The 21,593-nt window shown below is 46.4% G+C and overlaps 5 protein-coding genes and 1 non-coding gene across 7 annotated transcripts; 2 read left to right on the top strand and 4 right to left on the bottom strand.

Moving 5' to 3' along the window:
• Nucleotides 1-232: 232 nt before the first annotated feature.
• E1B28_012959 lies at nt 233-333 on the top strand. Its single transcript has one exon. It is a non-coding gene; the product is annotated as a tRNA-Gly (tRNA).
• Nucleotides 334-616: 283 nt separating this feature from the next.
• On the bottom strand, nt 617-1,881 carry E1B28_012958 (uncharacterized protein). The gene is made up of 4 exons (XM_043158109.1): nt 1,664-1,881; nt 1,340-1,598; nt 1,122-1,288; nt 617-1,060 (listed from the first exon to the last, which is right to left on the bottom strand). The coding sequence occupies exons 1-4, from the start codon at nt 1,704-1,706 to the stop codon at nt 744-746; spliced, it is 786 nt and encodes a 261-aa protein (XP_043003452.1). The 5' UTR covers nt 1,707-1,881; the 3' UTR covers nt 617-743.
• Nucleotides 1,882-6,290: 4,409 nt separating this feature from the next.
• E1B28_012957 (uncharacterized protein) lies at nt 6,291-6,968 on the bottom strand. Its single transcript, XM_043158108.1, has 2 exons — nt 6,539-6,968; nt 6,291-6,482 (listed from the first exon to the last, which is right to left on the bottom strand). The coding sequence occupies exons 1-2, from the start codon at nt 6,839-6,841 to the stop codon at nt 6,420-6,422; spliced, it is 366 nt and encodes a 121-aa protein (XP_043003451.1). The 5' UTR covers nt 6,842-6,968; the 3' UTR covers nt 6,291-6,419.
• Nucleotides 6,969-12,258: 5,290 nt separating this feature from the next.
• Nucleotides 12,259-13,108, bottom strand: E1B28_012956 (uncharacterized protein; the record flags this gene model as incomplete). Its single annotated transcript, XM_043158107.1, has 2 exons — nt 12,259-12,811; nt 12,861-13,108. The coding sequence occupies 2 exons, from the start codon at nt 13,106-13,108 to the stop codon at nt 12,259-12,261; spliced, it is 801 nt and encodes a 266-aa protein (XP_043003450.1).
• A 3,644-nt stretch (nt 13,109-16,752) lies between these two features.
• On the bottom strand, nt 16,753-18,845 carry E1B28_012955 (uncharacterized protein). Its single transcript, XM_043158106.1, has 10 exons — nt 18,778-18,845; nt 18,279-18,724; nt 18,146-18,222; nt 18,054-18,107; nt 17,833-17,991; nt 17,583-17,756; nt 17,436-17,522; nt 17,301-17,384; nt 17,066-17,225; nt 16,753-17,009 (listed from the first exon to the last, which is right to left on the bottom strand). Exons 2-10 carry the CDS (start codon nt 18,424-18,426, stop codon nt 16,849-16,851), a joined length of 1,104 nt encoding a protein of 367 aa, XP_043003449.1. The 5' UTR covers nt 18,427-18,724; nt 18,778-18,845; the 3' UTR covers nt 16,753-16,848.
• A 9-nt stretch (nt 18,846-18,854) lies between these two features.
• On the top strand, nt 18,855-19,868 carry E1B28_012954 (uncharacterized protein). Of its 2 annotated transcripts, XM_043158105.1 has the most exons (4): nt 18,855-19,005; nt 19,069-19,113; nt 19,167-19,509; nt 19,573-19,868. In XM_043158105.1, the coding sequence occupies exons 1-4, from the start codon at nt 18,947-18,949 to the stop codon at nt 19,741-19,743; spliced, it is 618 nt and encodes a 205-aa protein (XP_043003448.1). In that variant the 5' UTR covers nt 18,855-18,946; the 3' UTR covers nt 19,744-19,868. The 2 variants fall into 2 exon arrangements, with proteins under 2 accessions (XP_043003448.1, XP_043003447.1); XM_043158104.1 differs by lacking the exon at nt 18,855-19,005 and having other exon boundaries at nt 19,034-19,113.
• Nucleotides 19,869-21,593: the final 1,725 nt, after the last annotated feature.

Here is a 21,593-nt window from a genome sequence, read left to right as displayed (position 1 = left end):
GAACAACAAGTCTAAAATCAGCATGCTGAAGGGACTTGAAGCATTCACAAAAAAACCTTGAATACCACTACCACAGTCTATCTAACCTCCGTGAAATTTAAACACTCTCAAAATGTGGTACACAACTGCCGTTCGTTCGTCCGTATGTTCAGCAACTGCGGCAAAACGATCAGCGTCGTGGTAACAACCGTCCGGAGTTGCTATATTACCCGCCAGCCATACTACTACATATGCATTAATGGGGTAGTGGTAACCTGGGTCGTTGCCATACCTCCATGTTACACACCTGTTGTTTGACTCGACCCGCCGGGGGTTCGATTCCCTCTTAATGCAATACTTTTTCTGTTTCAGCATACACTCAATTAGACTAGCTTCCGGCCTCAGTCCTCAGGCCGCAGGTTCCAATCGCCATATCTCTTTCCTTTCGCTCGCGACTGTCAATATGCTACATGTTAAATTCATTCATGAGCATTTGCATCTAGTTCGCATCCACTTATCATCCCGTTCACCTCCGAGCATTTCCTTATTTCGGATGAAGCCGGCCGAGTCGTGGTCGCCGCCCACTTTTCGGCTTTTGACAGGTGTCGGCGATCATTTACCCTCGAATTATTTTTTCAACGGTGCAAAGGCTAATCTCCAATTCGTACCAAATCATTACAAGTGCGTAAAAAAACTCTTAAATACCAATTAAATAAATACCTCCAATAAAAAAACCAAAAAAGAAAGACTCGTGAACCTCTCGTTTAGCAAATAGGTGCGTTACCCTTGATAAGATCTGCAGCCTTGGTGTTAGGAGCAGCCTCGCCCTTTCCACATCCACCATCGGATCCAGGAGCGGTCTTGGCAAGAGCGCATTTACCCGAGTTGAAACCACAGCAGGCGGATTTGCACTCGGAGTCACTGCCGCAAGCAGCGCCGACGTCGGCGGTTCCGGAGGTGGCGAGTCCACCAGCGGGTGCGGCAGGAGGAGGAGCGGCACCGCCGTTGTTAACGGGAGGAGGAGGAGGAGGAGGGGATGCGGCACCACCGGCACCACCACCAAAGCCACAACCGGTTTTGCCTGTGAGAAAGGTTTATGAGATTTTACGACAAGGGAGAAATGAATTTTGACAAGTACTAACCTTGTTGGTCTGCGGCTTGGGGACCTGAGCAGATACCGATGCTGCCGAGTGTGGCGCAGCATCCCGATTGACAGTCGGCGTTGGAGGCACATTGACCAGTGATGAATTGTGTCCCTGCGCCGTTTCCGAGGTTCTTGGCACCATTTGGGTCGGGAGTTAGGGGAGCCCTAGAAAGTAATTAAGTAACGTGTGGAAAGAAGAAAGTGAGTGGAACGTACCTCGCCTCGATTTCCATTAGGATTTCACGCTTGAGGTTGGTACCAGGGCAGTTACCACGGAGGACAGCAGCAGCTCTGCTGTTGGATTGAGCATCACCATGGCCGCATCCACCGTCACGAGTGAGAGCAATGATAGCACCGGCGCATTTACCGGACTTGACACCGCAGCAGCCAGATGCACAATCCGCGTCGGTGATACAGGTGCCAGTGATGAATTGAGTGCCTGGAGCTGCTCTGGGGATGAAAGTGGCAGCGACAACTATAAGTGCAAGGAGGGTCAGTAAGAAGTGCTAAGAACGAATCCAGTCCGAGAGAGAGACGCACAGTTAACGGAAAGGAGAGCGAGGATGACGGCGAATCTGGCCATTTGGTTAATGAATGTGGAAGGTATTCGTTAGAAAAGTTTGATAAAGAGAGTTTTTAGTTCAAAGGCTCGGCCTTGTGAACGAAAAGTGAAGACGAAAAGTGGAGAGAAGGGACGATGCAATCGCTTGAAAATATTTTGCCCCAACCGCTGGGCTTTTATACGAGTTTAGCAAACCCTGCATTCTGGAGGGCAAAAGCGGCAATCGCCAGCGCATGATGAGCGCATGATTATCGATGAATATTTGAATTCCGGCCCGTCAGTCCTGTGTGCATAGCACAAGCGTCCCTGTTTCGATAGGGGAGTGGAAAATAAAACATCATCGAATGGTTCGATCTCTCAGTCCAACAGATTCTACATCCATGAACAGTTCGTCAGAACAGGCAGTATCTTTCGAACCTTCCTCTGCTTCCTCGGCAGTACCGTTTATCCGACGTTAACCTGAGGTTGTTTGATTATGACAATTGTTGACGGGTATCAATCAGCCAGATCACCAAGGCTGTACAGAAATTTCAATTTCACCGTGAAACCTCCTAACCCACCACGCTTTGATTTCAATCCATCCTAAGTCTTTGCGTGCTATCCAGTCTATGCGGTACGCTTCTAAAAGAATTCGCAAACCTTCTAATCTCTTCGATAACGAATTGATAACGAACGTCGCATTGCGTTGGATTAACTTGATGGAGCTATATTTGGGTACAGCTGATTCTGAAACGCTAGCGAGTGAAGATAGCCGATGGACCCGTGAATGACACTGTATCGCCATAGCGATGTTTAGCACGGCTCTGAAACGTTTCCGGTTCGGAGTCGTAGGAACGTCAAGGAAATGTAGGGCAATCTTGTAGATGGACGACCCATGGTTTGGCTGGCACGCCAAAGCCTCAAAACGAATGTATACCATATTATTAACTTTCACTCTTCGGTTCGCGTCGTTGAGAGCTGGAAGAATGAAGAAGCAACTTTAAAGTGGTAGCTTCGCGATGTGTTGATCAGAACAGAACAAGAAGTTGAACAGAAGAAAAAGATGCGCGTACAAACACTGTGGAGCACGTGGAAAGGCCAAACAAGGGTCAATCCTATTACAGATGAATCTCCTATAATGCATACCCCTTGGTTGGGTCCAAAACATATGCATTCTTAGAGAGTATGCATTTCTAGAATATTTTTTATATCACTTTCAGGGTCACTGTAATGGGTTCAAAAGAGCTCAAACTGTATTGTAGACCTGCTATTAGTAGAAAAAGACTATTTTTGAACAAAATAATGTGTGGTCTCTGTGCAGTCTGAGATTGGAAAGCCTCCAGATGTGTTTTATGGCCAAAAGATGAAAGTAATCCAAAACTCTGATTTTTGGGGGCATGTTGGGTGTAAATAGTACTGTAGAGACAAATTTACAAATGATTTACTCTATGGTAACTATACACACTGAGGGGGTATGCATTTTTAGAGGTGAATTTAGCCCATAAGGATCGGTTTTTGAGTCAAAAATGTATGCATTATGTGAAATCAGAAAGGTATGCAATTTCACCTGCAAACCGAGTCGGTGAAGCCGAAAATCAATGCATTTTTGGAAAGTATGCATTATTGGACATATGCATTATAGGGGATTCATCTGTACCGTTTACGCGTTTTTCTTTCACGTCCACCAACACCCCCTCCACTACCAATGGATTTACTTTTCCCTCAAAGCAAATCACCGAATAGGCTCTATGGCGACCGTTACTTCCGAAGTAAATATCGATTGCAAATCCGAGAGCAGGTGGTTTCCACGGATCATCTGGTTTTTCAACCTCTACGGATATGAGGCGTAGTTCGTCGTTTTCACGCGGACGGCAGAGCATCGACCACAGATTCTCTTTACACTATTTCATTCTTATCCGGGCTTGTGAGATACTTATTGTAACAGTTCCATATATTTTTGCTCATCTGGTGTCCGTAGAAAAGGTTGCCGCTATCATTATCGCTTCGAACCCTTTTTCGAGCTCAAGAAGGCCTTCTTCTGTGGACTCTCGTTGAAGATACTGGAACCTGACAGACAGAAACCGGAGTCGAGGATGATTGGAGGTTAAAGCATTAGCGGATCAACGGGATGTTGAGGAAGAACGATTTATCGGTTCCCGGAGCTCTCTTGCGAGGACCGTGGAAATGAGAAAGTCGAAAGGATTTCCCCTAGGTTTATACTTCTCGAAGAAAAGCCATGACGAAAACGCTTGTTCATCTTCCCCTGGAAACAGGAACGAGCGCGAACAGGAGAAGCACGAGCCGAAAACGGGGTCATTCTTCTTTTCTTGCAAGGATTCGATATGGAAGACGCAGGCCTCGTGCTTTTACTTACCACTCATGATGCCCGGGCTACTCTGCTATCTATCTCATTCTATCCATAACTTCCACCGACGGAGTTCTCGCTGCTTAGATGGTTGAATTAGAAGAAATGTATGAGCTTGGAGGATTTCAGCCACGTTCTTCCCTAGTTTCCCCAGACTGACTAACAAAGGGGGAGAACTACGAGAAACTGCAGGTAATTCTGATTAACACCTCTATTTATTTGATTCATAAGCTTGACAGCGTTTCCTTTTTCTGGTTCAGTTGTTAACTGGAGGGCGTCAGCGTTCTCGGTGGTAGACGCTTCAGGTCTCAGGGTTCAAGTGACCTCTACGTACGTCCTACTTCATATCCATATTTCGAGTATGACTTAGTAGTGGAGTTGGTAGTCAAACCTCGAATTTTGTCGCTCATCCTGGACACGACCTCGAACTTCAGAGTCTGTTGTACAAGAAGAACAAGCATCTTGTAGGCAACCTACCTTCGAGGACGAAGTGTGCGTTGCAACCGTTCTAACTACTCTTTCACCGAGCCTTGGTTAAACTTCTTTGCTTGATCAGATTCCGACAGTTCTTGCGACAAAGAGCACCAGGAAGACCTGATCACTCCTCCCCATTGACTGCCACTTCATATTAGATTCCTGGAAGAGGTGTAGCCTCGAGTCGTCTTCTTCAACCAAAGTCACGTGGTCGATACATCACAAAAAATCGCGAATTGTGATATACTGTTACACAGTTTGTCACCACGTGTCAGGACGTTGAAACCAGATACTCCAATATCATTCATTATCTTTTGCCGGGCAGATTACCAAGTCAATATATTTTTCCATCATCTATCCGGTATGAATATTTTAAGTTGTCAAACCCTGAATGATCTCCAAAAGGAAATAATGTGGAGTTCATTCACTCCCGAATTTCTGACTTCGTCATCATAGCGTACAACTCCCCAATAATTTTTTTGTTTGCTTATCTCATAATGACTATAGCTTGCCTGATGTAATAAATAAAATAAGCTGGTTGTGACAGGGAGTCCTTCATGCCACAAAATTTAATGGGGTATCATTCAATGTAGGGCTTCTACATTAGGACAAGGGGGTGCCTTTGTTGGCCTTGTTAGATGTATCAGCAGTGACCATCTTAGAACTGTATAATATTCAGGATCATCACCTGTAGAGCAGGTAGAGTAGTAGATGAGTGCATATTACATGTCCTAAACTCAGATTTTGAATGTGGGGATGAACCTGTACGTCGTAGGTATGGCCGGCGCGCGCGCGTAACGCAATCAAAATCGCTAGCACCAGGCCTAAATTTGACCTTCAACAAAATAGTACTTGTAAGTACGAACTAACTTACTCGGTACTGCATGCATGTGACTGTTAACTTCTAAAAACCGTAAAATATACTAAACCAAAATATAATAATTATAATATGTTACTCTATATATAGCTTGCAGTCACGTCAATTGGTATCAGAAACAGAAATTAAGAAATCCTTGATATAGCAACATCAAGTGCACCATATATGAAATAATTACGCCGAAATGAGCATTACAGATTTTTTTTTGCCCCGGTGTAGGGCAAACATGATAATGTCATATCATGTCATATCTACATTATATTTGATGGTAGGTCGTCAGATAAGTGATAACAGCAGATGAGGAGCCATCGTAATTAGCGTTTACCCCCGTGGTTTTAATCCAGTATAATCCAAAATAAGGTATCCCATCATCTGGCAGGGAAATGATACTGATTCTGGGATAAGATATCACAGGCACGTCATGATAATCCATTATCCCAATCCCCGGATTTTTGTGATGTAGTCAATGCAAGTGCGTTAGCCCCGAGTCCTCGATAGCGCACACAATTCTCACATCATCTCTTTGCAGGTGACATTTGATCTTGCTCTTACTCACTAGTCGAGGACCGCAGGGATCGATGCCGTACACACTCCAAGTTTTTACTTTCAGAGGCCTTATTCGATGCCTTAATCAGGGCCTGTCCAGCGCCAGCGCCATCTTTCGGGAGATTGAGCTGCTATTTAACGTCACTTCGTGTTCGTCTATGGCCATGTGTGTCCCTTGTACACATTTCGAACTATAAAGACTTGTTAGTCGTCAAATGATAGCTCCCTTGCGCTCCAATCAATGACATGTCACTTCTCAGAGGATCGCTTATTTATCTTCGGCATCGTTTCTTGGTTTGCAAGGAGGGTTCCCCAATCAATCCATGTCGCATTCGGCTTGTCACCGGTCGTAAGGAAGAACTTCCGTTCATCAGGACAAGGCTTCTTCATCATACTTAGACATTATACGAAATTATGAATGATTAACTTAATAAATAGCGTCTTGGAGTGATGGGATCCACTGAAAACAAGTACCGGCTACCGCCGACGAGTCCTAAACTGGTCTTCTAGGAAGCAATGCGGGCGGAGGTATCGGTGGTAGTTGTCGTCGAGGCGTCTATTTATGCAGATATTTCAGAAATGAATCCACACAAGAGTCCGCTTCAGACTCACCTCCACTACTTCGCTCTTTTGATCGACTAACAGCTCCGGAGTCGCCAGATCAACCAACGAAATATCACTGCTTCCATTTCGGTCTTTGTTGGTTCCTTGCCAACCCTTTTTCTTCTCCTGAGGCAAAGTTGGACTCTTGTTGTGAAAATCTGGGGTGAGAGCAGCAAACGCCTGTTGCGGCAGTGGTTTGCGGTCTTGAGTACTGGTCCGAGTCCGAGTCCGTAGGGATGGGTTTCCTGTAATACTAGCGCCGGGAGTGTCAAGAGAGAAAGGAGTAATTCCGAAACCCATCCTCATTCGCATTTCGTTTCCTAACCCGGCACGGAGGAAACTGTGACCGTGCTCTAACGCGCTGGGTGTGAAGGCAGAAGGCGTGGTAGGGGACTCTGGAGGAAGTTCCCAAGGTTGAGCGCGTTCTGGTCGTCTCGCGTTTAGTCTAGTTTCAGTGAGTTTTGGTATGATCAACGATGTGGAATGACTTACGTGGCGACTGGTGATTACAAAATTGGGAAACGCCCACAGTTGGAGAGGTGCGGAAGTCAATAAAGGCGGGCTCGAGAGGCGTCGTAAGGAAAACTTGAACTTACGCGTGGTAATATAATACAGTGGCGCCAGGAATTGATGAAAGGGCGACCTGAGGCAAGTTCTATCAGAATGCAGTGTATAGGTAAGAACGTTCTTGTTCCGTTTACCAATAGAGCCTTTCGGGATGGTAAAAGAACAAAAAAGCCACGAGGAGCTGACACACCGTCAAGAGCGCCCCTCGATTGACAACGACGCTACTTAAGCGCTGGAGAACAGACTGTGGAGTACTATGCAAACCGGGAGCTTTTCGATCAGTCACTGGAGAAGGGTCACTTGCTGAAACGGATCCACTAACCTCGGTATTTCATTTATATGAGCCTGAAAAGAATACCAAAGTGCGAAGGTTGACATGCACTGCGATACCGCTGCGAGGATGTTGATGAATCCAACTTCGAGCTGTATGCGAGTTAGGAAGAGATGTTCAATACGTGTACGTGAATTGACAAGTACCTTTCGATGGAAGTTATTGAGGCTGCCTATCGTTGGGAATTCGAACAGTGCGTTCACCAGTGCTTCGTGGGCGAATAAAAGGTCAGTTCGTTTGAAGAACTTTCCGTTGTTGAGATGACCTACTAATTCCGGGAACTAAAAGATGCGGATGTTACTCGGGTTCGGACAGATTAATGTTAGGCGCGAAACATGGACTACTTACTGAGGGCTCCCACTGCTGTTAAAGCCTAGGTGGGAAAGTTCAGAGGGTTCAAGCAGTTAGCTGTGGTTGACGTTGACTCACAATTGAGGCGGTGATCATCCAATGAACTCGCCTCACTGCGAAGGGACATCAGTTGTTACTGCCTTTTCCTAGAATATCTCGAAACGGAACGCACGCCTCCAGACCCGAGTAGCGAAACATAGATCAGAACTAAAAGCCGAAAATTTAGGAATGTAACAGAGGTCTGAAACAAATACGCACGTTACGATAACTACCACGGTGAACAGGGTAAAAAGTGATAGTTCGCTGACAGCACGGAAGGGTTCATTGGGGACCGAACTGGACGGAAATGTTGAAGACCCACGGAGTGATTCGCGTTAGTTCGATGACGTTCCCGTATTCGAGGACCTGATTATGACTAGCTCAGCGACTAAGACGAGTTTGTTGACGTCGGGAAACCTACCAGATAATGATTGAGCGCCAAGGCGTCTAGAAGGGTGCACCCGAAGACAAAGAGACTGTGAAACAAGGTCTTTGAGGAGTGTGATGGTAAACGGATACCATGGTTGTACGCACAAGATAAATGCGACCTGTCGGAGAGATATTCGGTACGAGCTTGGACAGATAAAATATGGATACGCACTGTCGCCTGAAGGGGCCATCTATCATCGTTTGTGTGGATATACGTCCATGTTTGCGAGATGCATATTCCGAACATACTAACCCTAAGGTCAATTCATAAATGTTTCTTACGGAACGCGACGTACCATATTGCGATTACAGCGCCTGGAATTTTGAGTACAATTAGATGAGACTTGGGATCACCATTAATGACGCACCATAGTATTGAGGTTCAATAGAGGCAGCTATTGCTTGACCCACTGGCATGGACGACGGGACTGACATGAACACCAAGTATCCGTTCTCCAAGAAACAAATGACGGTTAGAAATCGGAAACTGCCTCTGGTCTTGCCAACAGCTCGCCGACACTGAGAGGTTAGGGAATAAGAGAAAGGGGAAATAGAACCAACCCCATTCTTTTCAAATTCCCGATTTATATGTGGACCTGGGTCCTCAGTGATGAATACAAACACGAAACGCTGTGCCGCCAGAACTTAAAAATATTACCCTTCATCAGACGGCATCTGTCAAAATGGTTACTTGATTCTGTACATATTTGATATGTGTGTTGTTGAAGGTCTTGCTGACAACAAGAAGCTCGGACTTGATCTCGGGGCGTAGTAGATGAGTGAAGGCCGTTCTGAAGGGTGTTCTCAAACGTTATTCGGTCATTGGGATAAACAAATAGCATCGGGGAGTTGGCGTCGAAGACCTAAGTAACTGGAGAATGACGGCATCGTTTGACAGACCTATCTAGAAATACGTGGTGTCTTAGTAACGCACCATGTCAAATCCTTCCTTCGCCCTTTGAGAAGCTTGTTCCCCAGTATTGACGTACGTGAAGCTATGTCGACATCAGCACGGTCCCCAATAAAGAGGGCCACCATTTCTTCCAAAGCGGCATCTGCAGCGACTTTCGTACGTTGAATAAGTTTCTCTATCTCTGGATGGGGATCAGAGGTCGGAATAGGGCATCCGTGAGATCAGCAGGGCCGAGTAATGCGACATCTAGCACGTTCGTTAGGACTTTCGGCGAGCTTGATACCGATGGGCGACCACACATACCAACACCGTCCACGGCTGCAATCTTCTCAAGGTTCTCGATGCCTTCCTTCGTCTCTATTTGCGCTGGTCATTGTTTGCTCATGTTTCAGCTCGTATGGCCGTACGCGCTTCAATCCTCCCCTACCACCTGGAGGGCAACGACAGTCTGATACAGCTTCGGCGACCGCCTTTGGAGCTGAAACCGATTGGGTTCTTTCTCGTGACTGAAACCTTCTGAGCCAACGACTCACCATTGTTACGGTAAATGCCTATCGAGATATTGAGAAACAACAAGAAGGAAGAAGAACAGAGCGCACACCTTTCGCACCAGCATCCAAACCATACGATATCTGCCGAATCGTAACCGAAATTATTCCTGTGGGCCGTCGCCAGTACCCCAACCCAAGCCAAGCAGGTGCGCCTTCAGTTTAAACAACCGCAACCTGGATCAGCTATTCCAGGATTCAAGTCCGTCAATCCATGTTCACAGTCAACAACAATCCAGGCGATATGAGGGCTAGATTGAACGACTGTTCGGGCGTGATAGATCATAGAAGCCTCCATTGGTTACGAATGCTCCAAAGGTCGTCTTGTTGGCTTTAAAAACGTCAATGAGGGGTTTTTGCAGACTTTAACTGGAAGGGCTTGACGTTAGTACACGCTGATATAAGAGTCTCGCGAGCGTGTGCACTGAATTTGTAATTTCGTGAATGTCGATGGTGGGGAAGGAGAGGTCTGTAGTTATCAGAGGTTATCAGAGGCATCGCCGTTGCCAAACATGTGCATCGTCAGTCCCGGGAGCCGGACCGCGGTCGTAACTCGGCATGAATTGCATTTTTTCAACCGTTTTTAGTTCCGGCTTTTAGCCGAGCGGATGCCGAGCGAACCAACCATTGCCGTTTTTGTGGGCTACCCTCTACCCTCAATGATTATACCGCCCAAGTCGTAGACCCAAGCTCGAGCTCCCTCAAAGGGTTAGGTACAAAATGCAATTGTCTAACAACTCAAAACCGCGACTTACAGCCAATTGATGGTGTATTTATATCCAAGCGTCAGTTCGAGTCAGGTTGGTTATGTCGGTGTCGTTGCTATACATAAGTACCAGAAATCTTAATAGAAAACGATGAAGAACTATCAGTGTCTTACATATTTAATATGTGTTTTGTCATTGGAGGTCCTACTAGCAACCTGAACGGCGAGCTCGGACTTGATCTCGACGTCGACGCTGTAGCGGTGGAACAGAACTCTCAGGGCTAGAAGGACACTCAGTTGGACAGCTGGTCTCAGTTTGAGGATGTCTCGAGGGAGAGCGAGGGGAAGGTTGAAGAGAGACATGTTCGTCATCTTAACCCTAACTTTGACAGAAATAAGCTTAAATGGCAAACTCGAGTGCGAGGAAAGGAGTCAAGCAGGTCAAGACAAGTAGCTCCCTGTCTAGATTATTTTTGAGTTTAGTATCTTTACGCCCCCATCGGTTCATTCCTGCTTATTATGTAACCACCAGAATTGCCAGTTTCCGAATTCTTCATGACACTTCAAAAACACCGAAAACTAGGGTTGGTGGCGGATCGGGTGATCCGCCGATAATCATCCAATGGTTGCCGGATTCGCGTGCGCGGATAATGTCTCTATTGCTCTCCATCCGATAGATCTAGACTTCTTCTTCTTCTCTTTACTTGCCTCGGACGACGGTTTCCCCACCTACGTTCACTTTCCCCCCCTCATTCACTTTTATCGATCGATACCAATGCATAACAGCTTAAAATCACGACTAAGACAGTTATCGCCTGCCTTTTGTCATCTCGATGCCATTGCTATGCATAAGTGCCGGAAATCCTAATAGAAGGCAAAACGATGGAGAACTATCGGTGTCTCAATTGGAATTTGGAGGGTTTGTGACACGCTCTTCGGAGAAACAACGGAAGCGAGATTATAGGATTATGTACGCACAACAGCTTTCACGACGCAGGTGGAGCGCCTCACAAGTCCAGATTTAAAGTTTAGAATTTGGAAGGTACACTTTCTAATACCCACGTTCCCTCCCTCCGACGTTAAGCGGTGCTGAAAGCGCTGACGTTCCGCCGATTTGTTTGATTACCGGGAGCACAGCCTCGTGGGACGCTGGGAGCCGCGCTTAACTGCAGTACCATACCACAAAAAGTGAAAAGGAGCCAAGCTTGCTACTAGACGCTATCACGGAACGGAGTCGGTTCTTCAACATCTTTCTCGACGTTTCTCTGCCTTTGTACCTGACAAACGGTACGCCGTGAGCTTGAAGGTATCGATTCTTATTGTAGCATCGCATGGGGGATACAGACACCTAATGAACCAGCGCTTTCCCCGCGGTGGAACTGCGTTCTTTAAACCTCTCAACTGCGTCGGCGCCGTGACAATTCGAAGTTAGGTCAAGCTAGGTTGAACTCTTGTAATTTCGATGCTCCCTGGTGTATGAACACATCCTTGTTAACCCATACGCCTTATTCTGTAGGCTGCGGCTCGTGGCTAAGGTCACTGTATTTTAGAGTCAGGTTCAGTAAATTGTGAAAACGTTCGGAAGATTTCTTTCCGATTCAAAGATAGTTGTCATACATGTGCGTAGAATGTCGTACAGAGAACACCGCATAAAAACTGTACAGTTCTTAGAGAAGAAAATGTCCTTTTTCAGTCATTCTGAACTCCTGACAGGGTGACTGTCCAGGACTTTGCAGGCTCCTCCCCGAGATCTCTGATGTCTCGTAAGATCAGACTGCGACCCAAATGTACGAGTACACTTCGAACATTTGTACGGGCGAATATTCTGGTGTGACCGTTTATGATCTAACGAAAATATGGTAAATTACTTCTCGTATCTAAGGATTCGGGATGGATGAACTCACATTCAAAACTATGTCTCGCAGTAAACCCTTTGGATATACATCCCTTAACCGGACAGAAGAACACTGGTTTGTTTTTTCGCCTTGAGAGAGCGACGACAGTCATCGCTTGTGAACCCACTTGCCCGCGATGTGGCACTGGACAAGACGAAACGCTTGGTGGATTTGGAGGAGGCAATGCGGGGTATTGCCACGAGTCTCCACTCGGATAGGAAATCCAGTTTTCGGCTTCGACGTTGTAGAACTGCGGGTCGGGGGATGCAGTCGGTGGGTGCATGTAATACGAATCGGGCGTGGAAGTCGAAAATTGGTAGGGACCAGGGATCTGGTACGGGGTCGAATGGAAGTTTGAGTTCGTGGGTCCGTTGAGGATTTGAGAGTCATCGTTTTCATAGGAGAAGCCAGCTTGTTGGCCATTTGTAGCAGGAAAATTATCGTCAAGATTGAATTGGAATTGCTGGCTTTGGAATTGAAATTCGGAGTCGGGATATTGCATACTGGATGATGTTGAGCCGAGAAAGAAGAAGTCAAAACATATGAGCTCACCATGGCGTATTTGTAGTAAGTTGATAGGTACTAGGTGGTCCGGACGAGGGAAGAGAACTGGAAGCTGACGCAGGGGAAGCATGATCGCTATGGGCAACTTCTGATCGCGATGGTACCAGGTCTGTTAGAATACTCGTGTTAGCATGAGTGATACATGTCCGTTCAGAAAGACTCTGCCGTACCATTTGAGACGAAAAACTGAGAAGGGGATAATCTTTGGTTGTACGTTGGGGAGTTGGGTGTTTCATTGAGCGTAGAGTCGGGGGATACGACTTCGACGATTTGTTTTCGAACATCTTTATATTAGTTGGAGGAAGTTGGGGTACGTTATGTAGTTAAAAAATGGAACGCAAATTGATCAGCGCTTAACTGCGAATAAAACTGGGGCGCGGAGGTTCATTAATTCCACTGACATAACGAAATCAGAAGTCGATCATGCACTGCTTTTTTGTCGGGCTGTTGAAGCTCCTCCAAACATGACCGCGCTTCTAACCGTTCAAACCTGGAAAGCTCAACGTCAGTTTAGGTCACTGCAATTCACCATACAGAGGTTTAAAAACTACCATGCCGTTGCCCGTTGACCTTGCGCTGGTCAGAATCAGATTGCCCTCAGCGCTAGATGCGATAGTCAAGGATAGAGACACCGGTAAATTGAGATGTTAGGTCAGTTGAGGCAACATAATCTGACTTCTGTGTCGAGAAGTCTTGGACTGGCTGTTACTAATCTGAAAGAAACGACGTAATTTAGTAAGCCGTAATTGAGTATCGGGGGCCTGAGGAGGGGAGAAGTATATTTAACCCCGCAGTGGCTGTCCCCCATTCCGCCACAGCATCGGTCGGGTCACGGGTGGGTGGGATATCGGTGGCCTTCACGTGCATTCAGTGAAGTGGTGGGTGTCAGGGTAGAGGGTAGAGGTGCCAGCCTGGAACCCCAGAAATTACACCCCACTATGTGTGGAGAACCACCGCCAGTCACACGTAATCGCACGCTCAGCGTGGTTGCGCCCACCCATACCCAAGGTATCCTAAGAAAGCGTCAGGACCAAAGTGCTATCTGCACAACATTAACAATTGAGCTATCGTAAGGATGATCGTTAAGCAAGCGGGTATTGAGCGGAAAACAAAACAAACAAAGCTCACTGTATTTAAAATTGGAAGCTATATGTGGGTTATATGGATCCAGCTGTGGCGTCTTTGGTCCCCGAGGGAATTGACTTATTCGCAAGACCTTTCAGCCAAAATGATGTGCAGGCCGGCAGGTGTACGCGTTTACGACTCTGGTAAAGTGTCGGGATTTCGGAAACAAAAGGTCACACAATCACAATGCCGTATTGCGCCATTTGATGACTAATAACTGCACAGTTTTGCGGTGCTCCCGTCGGAAATATCCGTCGCGCCGAACCCTTGGGCTTTGACTCTCGCTACTTGTCGATTTATTCTGCTTGGCCTCTTCATATCTTTGCTCACGTTTCTCAATGACTTCACTATAACAGTCACGGATTTAGTTGACCTTCGAATATGTGTGCACCTGAAGGGCATTCAAACCTTCAAAAGCCTCTCCTTTTTCTCTCGAACATTCCATCGGCATCTGTTCCGTCAAATACATCTCAACGATCATGTTCAACAACGCACAGCTTACATCCTTATTCATTGCCAGAGCCATGGTTAGTCGTAACAATGGAGGAGGGGATGACTAGTGTCTGCTCATGCCACATCCCTAGGGAAATGCTAAGTTGCATGGGATTTTGAGCGTTAGCCTCAACTCGGTGGGGGGTAGACTCATTACTCATAGACGCTTCTGTTTCCCATTTGACACCTCATATTCCCACTGGTTCGGATGTTTCGCTACGAGAATAGCCATGGCGGCCGCGGTATTATTTCGCTTTTTTTTCACTCCCGTGTCCTCGCTATGCAGACGGTATGATTCTCATCGGATGCGTTGTCGGCAGGGGTCACTATGGAGGTCTCGTGAGTCGTCAGTAACGTATTTTTCACCTATTCACCCTTCCATCAAGCTCTAGCTGGACGCATTGGATGGCCTCGAAATTCAGGTACCCGCCCACGAAGTGGCGGTGCTCTAAATAAATACAAACGGCGATTGAAATTACATGTTCACTGCTCTTCAATCAAACGGCCATCATCACTGTCCTGTGAGTGCACTGCCCACTGCAACTGCTGTATATATACTCTGTCTCCATCGCTGGTTGATTGCTACTCACATTGGTTTCCACACATGCAGGAACGAAGGCTATGAGGTGGGATATACAGGACTGGGTTTCAAGGTACGCCCGTACGGTTTTTTCTGAATTCGAAATTGTGCTTAGTGCCTCTTTACAAGACTTGAAAATCTTTTCCTCTCTCAGGGAACGAGGGCGACCGTTTGAAATACTGTTCCCGAGTTTCCGGCTCATCACCTCATGGGTGACCCTTTCATCTGGCAACTTGGTCCTCTTGCGTGTTTGTAGGCACGTTTTCATGACTCCCTAATGTCAAGGCGAGACTCATGAGCGGCCTGACCGGTTTCTCCGTCCTTGAACAGGTTTATATTAACCCTGCGATAGTCCTATTCACGTTCATATCCCAATGCCGAAGATCTCATCTCACGTACTTCCTAAGGATGTATACGTGTTCTTCGTTCTGTTCTGGATATCATGTCAAATCAACCGTGGTCTGAAGATTATCCCGACTCCCCACACATTCTACCCTCGAATCGATGGCAAATTTTCTTTGGAATCACTGTTATCGCTGTTCTCGATAGCACCGTTGGTGATATTCCATCCGTACGCGTATCTCCGGCTCCAAACCCCAATAGTCCAGGAGATACACTAGCCTCGAATCTGTCATCAAAACCACCCTTTACGACTTCGACCATCGCCCGCTGCTTTTTACTCTTCTGGGCGCGTTAACTCTTATGTCTTCCCTACGATACACTCTTTACGCCTCTGACGCTACCATTATATCAACTTATATTCCTCAAAAGTTGGGTTTTCTTCCTGAGCTCCGGTCATGACATAGCGGCTATATTACAATGCACGTCCAGCGCATCCTTTCATTGGGAGATCCGTAATACCGAGTTGATTCAGCCGCTTCGAGAGCTCGATAACGTTCAGATTCAACGACTCGAGTATGATTCGGCAGTGGGCACGCTATATGTCAGCTGGAGTATCCTCAACTTGAAGCAAACCTCAGTTCTTTCTCAATGGATATTCGGAATAGGTAAATCTCTACCCTCGATACTCTCAATTCCCAACATTTGACATATTCAAATTTCTGGTCTAGAAATCGGAGAGGATTGGTGTAAGTAACCAGAATGCGGAGTTCAAGGTAGCCGAGATATTTTTGGGAGAGTGTGCCTTGAAGCCAAGTGCTTAGGCGTGACAAGGGACGCCGGAGGATCTGTTCTGTTCATAAACTGTGGCGAACGATAAGTAGGCTCTTAATAGCAGACGGTGAAGATATATAAGAGGCAGATAGCTACAGGAAAATAATGGAAGATGCATTCACGTAGACAATGATGTGACTTCTCTCTCTTTGGTTGACCAAGTTAGCCCGGAGAAATACTTGAACGAAGTTATCGGCAAGAATCTCGGAATACCCAATTCATCCTTCTACGGGTGTCGAAAGACAATGATCAATGATATAGTAGAAAGTCCTGGGCCCAGGGGGGGTCAATCAGCAAGAAATTTTGTCTCCGATTGAAAATACTCTGTAGATACCGTTTCGATCCCGTTAATCACAACTTGGACCAGATCTGATGGCTTCCTGACGTCCCACGGAAGCGTGTAGCTAAAGTGTAAATGGGATCGGACGACAGTGGCCTTGCATCAAGTGACTGATAGACTAAACCACTGGGCTCCCCCTTAATATCACTGATATCGCCATACTTAGAAAACGCGAATAAATTAGAAGGTGTATGGAATCTGGTTGAATAACGTAAGCAATGGAAGCTTCTGCTATTTTGCCGTCTCTTGAATGATTGTCTACACGGTTACCTGTATTCAGCTCCGCAGTCTCCAACTGTAGTCACCATTCTGCGCCCGCTCGAGCGATCCAACACCGCTTCAATATCTCGGTTGTCTTCAGCCGTGAGACTGAATCCATAAACTCGATAATTATCCTCGATGTGTTCCGATATGCCCAAGCGAGCCCCTTGATGAAGATACGTTGAGAAAGCCTCATCGCTCGAAGCAAACAAGTCAAAATACCTATTAGCACCGCGCCAACGAACGGGTGATCTAGGACCCAGCGAACAGCCACATTGGAAATGCTAGCAGCGCCATGCCTAGCTCCGACATCCCGAAGAACACGCAACAATGATTGAAACAGTTCCCAGTCACCCCACGCATTCACGATCATATCAAGGTACTAGAAAAGAAAAGGTTACAAGGTTAGTATGAATGATCGAGGCTCAGTCCCTAGGAAATGGTAACGAGGATATACCTTTCTTTGCGAGGGCGTGAGAGTACCGGAATACGGGTCTGGTACAGGTTTCCCCAGCCAGTCATCCGACAGAAATCCACCACACTAGAGCTCAATGAGATCCGAACAGTGGCTAGATCCCCGAAAACTGCTCACCAGCGTACCATAAGTCAACAACTTGACGTCATGTTTCTCACAAACATCAGACATTCCGTGGAGCGGACGCGTATCAATAACTGAAAACTTCGAGTTCCGAAGATGATCAATAGATACCCACATCATAGGGGAAGAAGGAAAGCTCACTTGAACTTGATTCGACACGATCACTCCCGGCCCTAGCTGAGTACAGATCTCATCCATTCTGATGGTATCGAAATTGCAGAGACCGAGAGAGGAGATAACGCCTTCGATCTGGAGATCGTGCAACATTTCTAGAGTTTCCAGATAGCCTTTGCTAGTATAGTCCTGCCAATGAAACTAGTGGAGATGCCGATAGCAATCGTGAGAGTATCGGTCAATCAAGTTAGAGCCATCAATCAAGGTAGAACCATACCTGCAAAAGGTCTAAGCGGTCCGTCTGCATACGTTCCAATCGTTCGGAAACCGCAGCCTTGACCGTCTCACGATCAACGGTGATATCCCTGAAAACACACCACTTGGTCGCCCCAATGACACGCGGAGACTCCGAGCTTAGGCTGTTGCGAAACTGTCCCTGCTCAGCGTCAATCAATTGTCATCCAAAGTCCGAACATGGATCCTGAATCCTTGACGTACAAAGATAATCTCGGCGCTTCCATAATGATCAGCTTGTGGAGGACGGTAAGTCACCTACACACAGCTTTTGTGAGTCAATTCAATTCACTTACCCTAACGTATATAAAGTAAATGATCCAATCAATCAGATAGACATGAGCGATAGAAAAAGTCCGTCCACTTGCCATATCTAAACAACGAAGACAATTAACCATCAGGTTTTCGGGAATTAGGAAATCATCTCACCAAATGCTGTGTATCCCATGTCGACATGACGTTTCATTGCCTCTCGAATCTTGGAAACGGGTGCGCTGCCCCAAGCATTGCCAGAAAGTTGCCAAAGGCCAGTCCAGATACGAGGAACAACGAAGGGTCCGAGGTGAACGGTTTCCATGATTTGCAGTTGAAGAAAGTCGACGCAACGTATGAGATTCCGTAGAAGGGATGTAAGGAATATACACGACGCCTTTTCGTAGCTTGCTTATAACCTTTGGAGAAATCCAGAATGATCCGAGGCAGCCACGCGCTTTCAGTCCTGATCATCTTGTGGCTGGACAGTGGTGAGTACAACAAGGCAATTGAGGTGAGATGAGGGTCTCAGCGGAGTGCATATCTTCCTGTTCAATACAAAACATGGGATGTGTGACGGGACAGCAATCTGGTACCGCTTTTCTGGACAAAAGAGTAAAAATCTAAGGGAAAATAGCATCAGTAACCAAACAGTAAAGTCATTGAAGGAAAAAACCAGGTTATGAGCATTTTCCGTCCAATCGCGTCAATACCAAACGTCCCTCTACCCTACAGCCATTTAGTTTCGCTTGATAATTGTTTCAATTCCCCAAATCGAGATTTGCTCGCGTATAAAATAAATCTTCACTGATTTACCGAGTTGTCAGGCAGCCCTACTGTTCACAATGCCCGCTCCAGATGTCTCGATTCCCACAAATGTCACCCACCCTGTTGTGGGACACGTGTAAGTAACAAAAACGCTTTCGCGCCATCTTTCACACTTACCCGTTCCGATCTCTCCTTGTAGGAACCTCATGGTCGACACGTTTCTCGCGAACGTCGATTCTGACGAGTAAGTTCCCCTGTTCACCGTCAATTGCTCTACGTTCATTTTTGCCTCTTCAGCTTGAGACCACTTGTACGCAGGCTTCTTTCTTCAGGGCTACCAGGCATTGCAAAGACATTCGGCGAAGTCGCTCGCGGATATTACTCCTCTAAAGGCGAAGAGTGCAAACCCAATTACGAGTCATTATTCAGAAGAGGGGAGCAAGGGGCTGTAGTGCCTACCGAGGATTTCAATGAGGCGCTCATCCATGGGCGATCTCTGTACGGTATTGGTATGGGACTTGCGGCGCTGGAGGTCCTCGCTTTCATAGTCTCGGCAACCGTGGGAATACGGTGGAGGGAAGGCGACAAGTTGTACGGTGCCCTCGTCGTCTTGGACAGCGATATTACTCAAGCAATTCAGGTAAAAAACGATAGTTGTGGAAATCAAAGGCGAAAACTGATCATTCCTTCCCGAAACACTTAGAGCTGTAAAGAGGAGAAAGAATCCGGGAGAATCGTTGATCAAACTCGGATGCGAAAAGTTGTGGAGAACTTACGATCTGTTTTGAAAGAAAGCTCCGAAGAGGTACGATCTTGGGATGGAGCGTTTCCGTTTGACAAGGCCGCTTCATCCGTGCAATATTGGAAGATATAAATAGATAGCTATCCCTAAGCAGCCGAGAGCCCGAATTAATTCTATTTGAATAGATAGAATTGTTAGTCAACAACTTGATACGCTCGCAGTGGTAGGGGACACCAACCAGCTTTGGTCTGCACGCGTGGCTATGATCAATTCATCAGTAACTTCACGGGAGAAGCGAGAACTACCTTGACGCTCATGATCATTCTTGATGGAGGAGCATGAATGATAGATATACGAATAACATTAAGATTTCCCTTTTAAGGTCAATTCGCGAGACTCTGGCGCACTGGCCCTAGATGTTGGTCTCTAGTTGTTTGAGGCTACACCGAACTCTCGGGCTTTGTGGTACAGCCATATACCGTAGTGGTAGATTCGCGCCCTAGTATCAGAGAAGAAGCAAAATATCGCCATCTCCATCGCCAAAAGGCACACAGCTCATCTGAAGCGAATTAAGTCTGGCTCGAAGGCATTGTTGAACAAAATCCTTTGTATGGAAAATTTCGAATGACACAATCGTACTTGTCACTGCAAGATAATCCCAGGACGAGCGCCGTTGGAGTTAGTGGATCGTGGATGATGATAGAAAGAGATAAACGGATGTCACTGGACAGCCCGCGCTCCGCACAGCCTTACATACGTGAGAGATTTCGATTGACCGTCGGTCCGGTTGTCTCCGTAAACGGGTTCACATCAAGTTCACAATTTTACTTGAAGCTGAATTTGACCTAAATGAACTCGTATGTGCTCTTGGATATCTCCACCGAACTTAGCCACCTCGACTGATGGGCTTATTATTAGTTTACTCCACCATCACGGGAACGACATCCGGATTCCGGCAAGAGCGTCAGGATTGGTAGCGCTAAGGGGCAACTAGTGCAATGAAACAAACATAATTGCGGAAAGAGTTACTGGTATGGCGGGGAGTCGGATGCTCCATCGAGACGCCCACCCCCTTGTTACTCCCACTTCCCATGCTCCATCCGCTTCGCTTTTCGGGTTGGGGGACTCCTCACCTTCCCTAATGGCAGTTAGACCCCTTTCCAGACCAGTTAGGCCGTGGGAACCCTTTACAAATCGCGTTTCCATTTTTCAAATTTTCCTTTTCTTTTCCTTGTCCTCTGATTCGCCCACATCTGCTTCAAACAACCGTGGGAACTTTTCTTGTTCAGATAAAGATTAAACAGCAACAATACCCTCAGTTGACAGGAGTTGTTTATTCCAGCTTCAACTGATTTTGAGAGGACAACTGTCGCCCTCACTGCTCATGTGAGATGTAGAGCCTGAAATGAAGGTCAATATGAAGGCTAATTATGGAGAAGTAAGTTATGCATCTCGTGACAACAAGCGGACCACCTGAGAATGCTAACTGCCAGTTACTGTAAAACACTGGACAGGGTAAGGGAGACCCAAGTCTCTGTTGAATGAAGTGATCCAGAGGAGGGATGAGTGACCAAGCACTCTCAAGCAGGTCCTCCAAAACTATTATATCAAGGCCACGGTGTAGAGGTTCCCTTTTGATCGGCAAATTAACAGGTGAAACGAGAGGATTTTTGTGTCTTTCATTTGGGTCAGGAGTGTCAAGAAATAGAATGCTGTCCCCTTCTGAACAGCAATGGAGGGTTGATATCGATTTTTCGTTCTCTTTTTGATGCATCTATGCAGAATATTTCCCATGATCCAGAGTTCCTTGTTTGAGGCTATAATATTTGGCAAATGAATACATGATGCTCTATGAAAAGAAAAATAACCATACGTACCCAGCAACATAGGAGCCAAAGCTTGTGCAAGTACCCAAATTATCCATCACCATCAGAATCTTCCAGCAGTAGCACTTGTGTATCTGCATCTTCCTCACAGGTGGT

The sequence above is a fragment of the Marasmius oreades genome, chromosome 9 (assembly GCF_018924745.1).
Source record: "Marasmius oreades isolate 03SP1 chromosome 9, whole genome shotgun sequence".
Lineage (NCBI taxonomy): Eukaryota > Fungi > Basidiomycota > Agaricomycetes > Agaricales > Marasmiaceae > Marasmius > Marasmius oreades.
The sequence above is the reverse complement of the archived record's forward strand: the minus strand, read 5'-3'. Positions and strand labels throughout refer to the sequence as shown.

Excerpts from the sequence above, each read along its gene's own strand:
- E1B28_012958 (XM_043158109.1), bottom strand. The coding sequence starts at position 1,706 with ATGGCCAGATTCGCCGTCATCCTCGCTCTCCTTTCCGTTAACT. Across the intron at positions 1,599-1,663 it reads CGCTCTCCTTTCCGTTAACT|TTGTCGCTGCCACTTTCATC; the intron begins GTGCGTCTCTCT and ends TTGCACTTATAG. Across the intron at positions 1,061-1,121 it reads CCAAGCCGCAGACCAACAAG|GCAAAACCGGTTGTGGCTTT; the intron begins GTTAGTACTTGT and ends CCTTTCTCACAG.
- E1B28_012957 (XM_043158108.1), bottom strand. The coding sequence starts at position 6,841 with ATGCGAATGAGGATGGGTTTCGGAATTACTCCTTTCTCTCTTGACACT. Across the intron at positions 6,483-6,538 it reads AAAAGAGCGAAGTAGTGGAG|ACGCCTCGACGACAACTACC; the intron begins GTGAGTCTGAAG and ends CTGCATAAATAG.
- E1B28_012955 (XM_043158106.1), bottom strand. The coding sequence starts at position 18,426 with ATGGAAACCGTTCACCTCGGACCCTTCGTTGTTCCTCGTATCTGGACT. Across the intron at positions 18,108-18,145 it reads TTTACTTTATATACGTTAGG|GTGACTTACCGTCCTCCACA; the intron begins GTAAGTGAATTG and ends AGCTGTGTGTAG. Across the intron at positions 17,010-17,065 it reads CGTTGGCGCGGTGCTAATAG|GGGCTCGCTTGGGCATATCG; the intron begins GTATTTTGACTT and ends ATCTTCATCAAG.
- E1B28_012954 (XM_043158105.1), top strand. The coding sequence starts at position 18,947 with ATGCCCGCTCCAGATGTCTCGATTCCCACAAATGTCACCCACCCTGTT. Across the intron at positions 19,006-19,068 it reads CACCCTGTTGTGGGACACGT|GAACCTCATGGTCGACACGT; the intron begins GTAAGTAACAAA and ends CTCTCCTTGTAG. Across the intron at positions 19,510-19,572 it reads ATATTACTCAAGCAATTCAG|AGCTGTAAAGAGGAGAAAGA; the intron begins GTAAAAAACGAT and ends CGAAACACTTAG.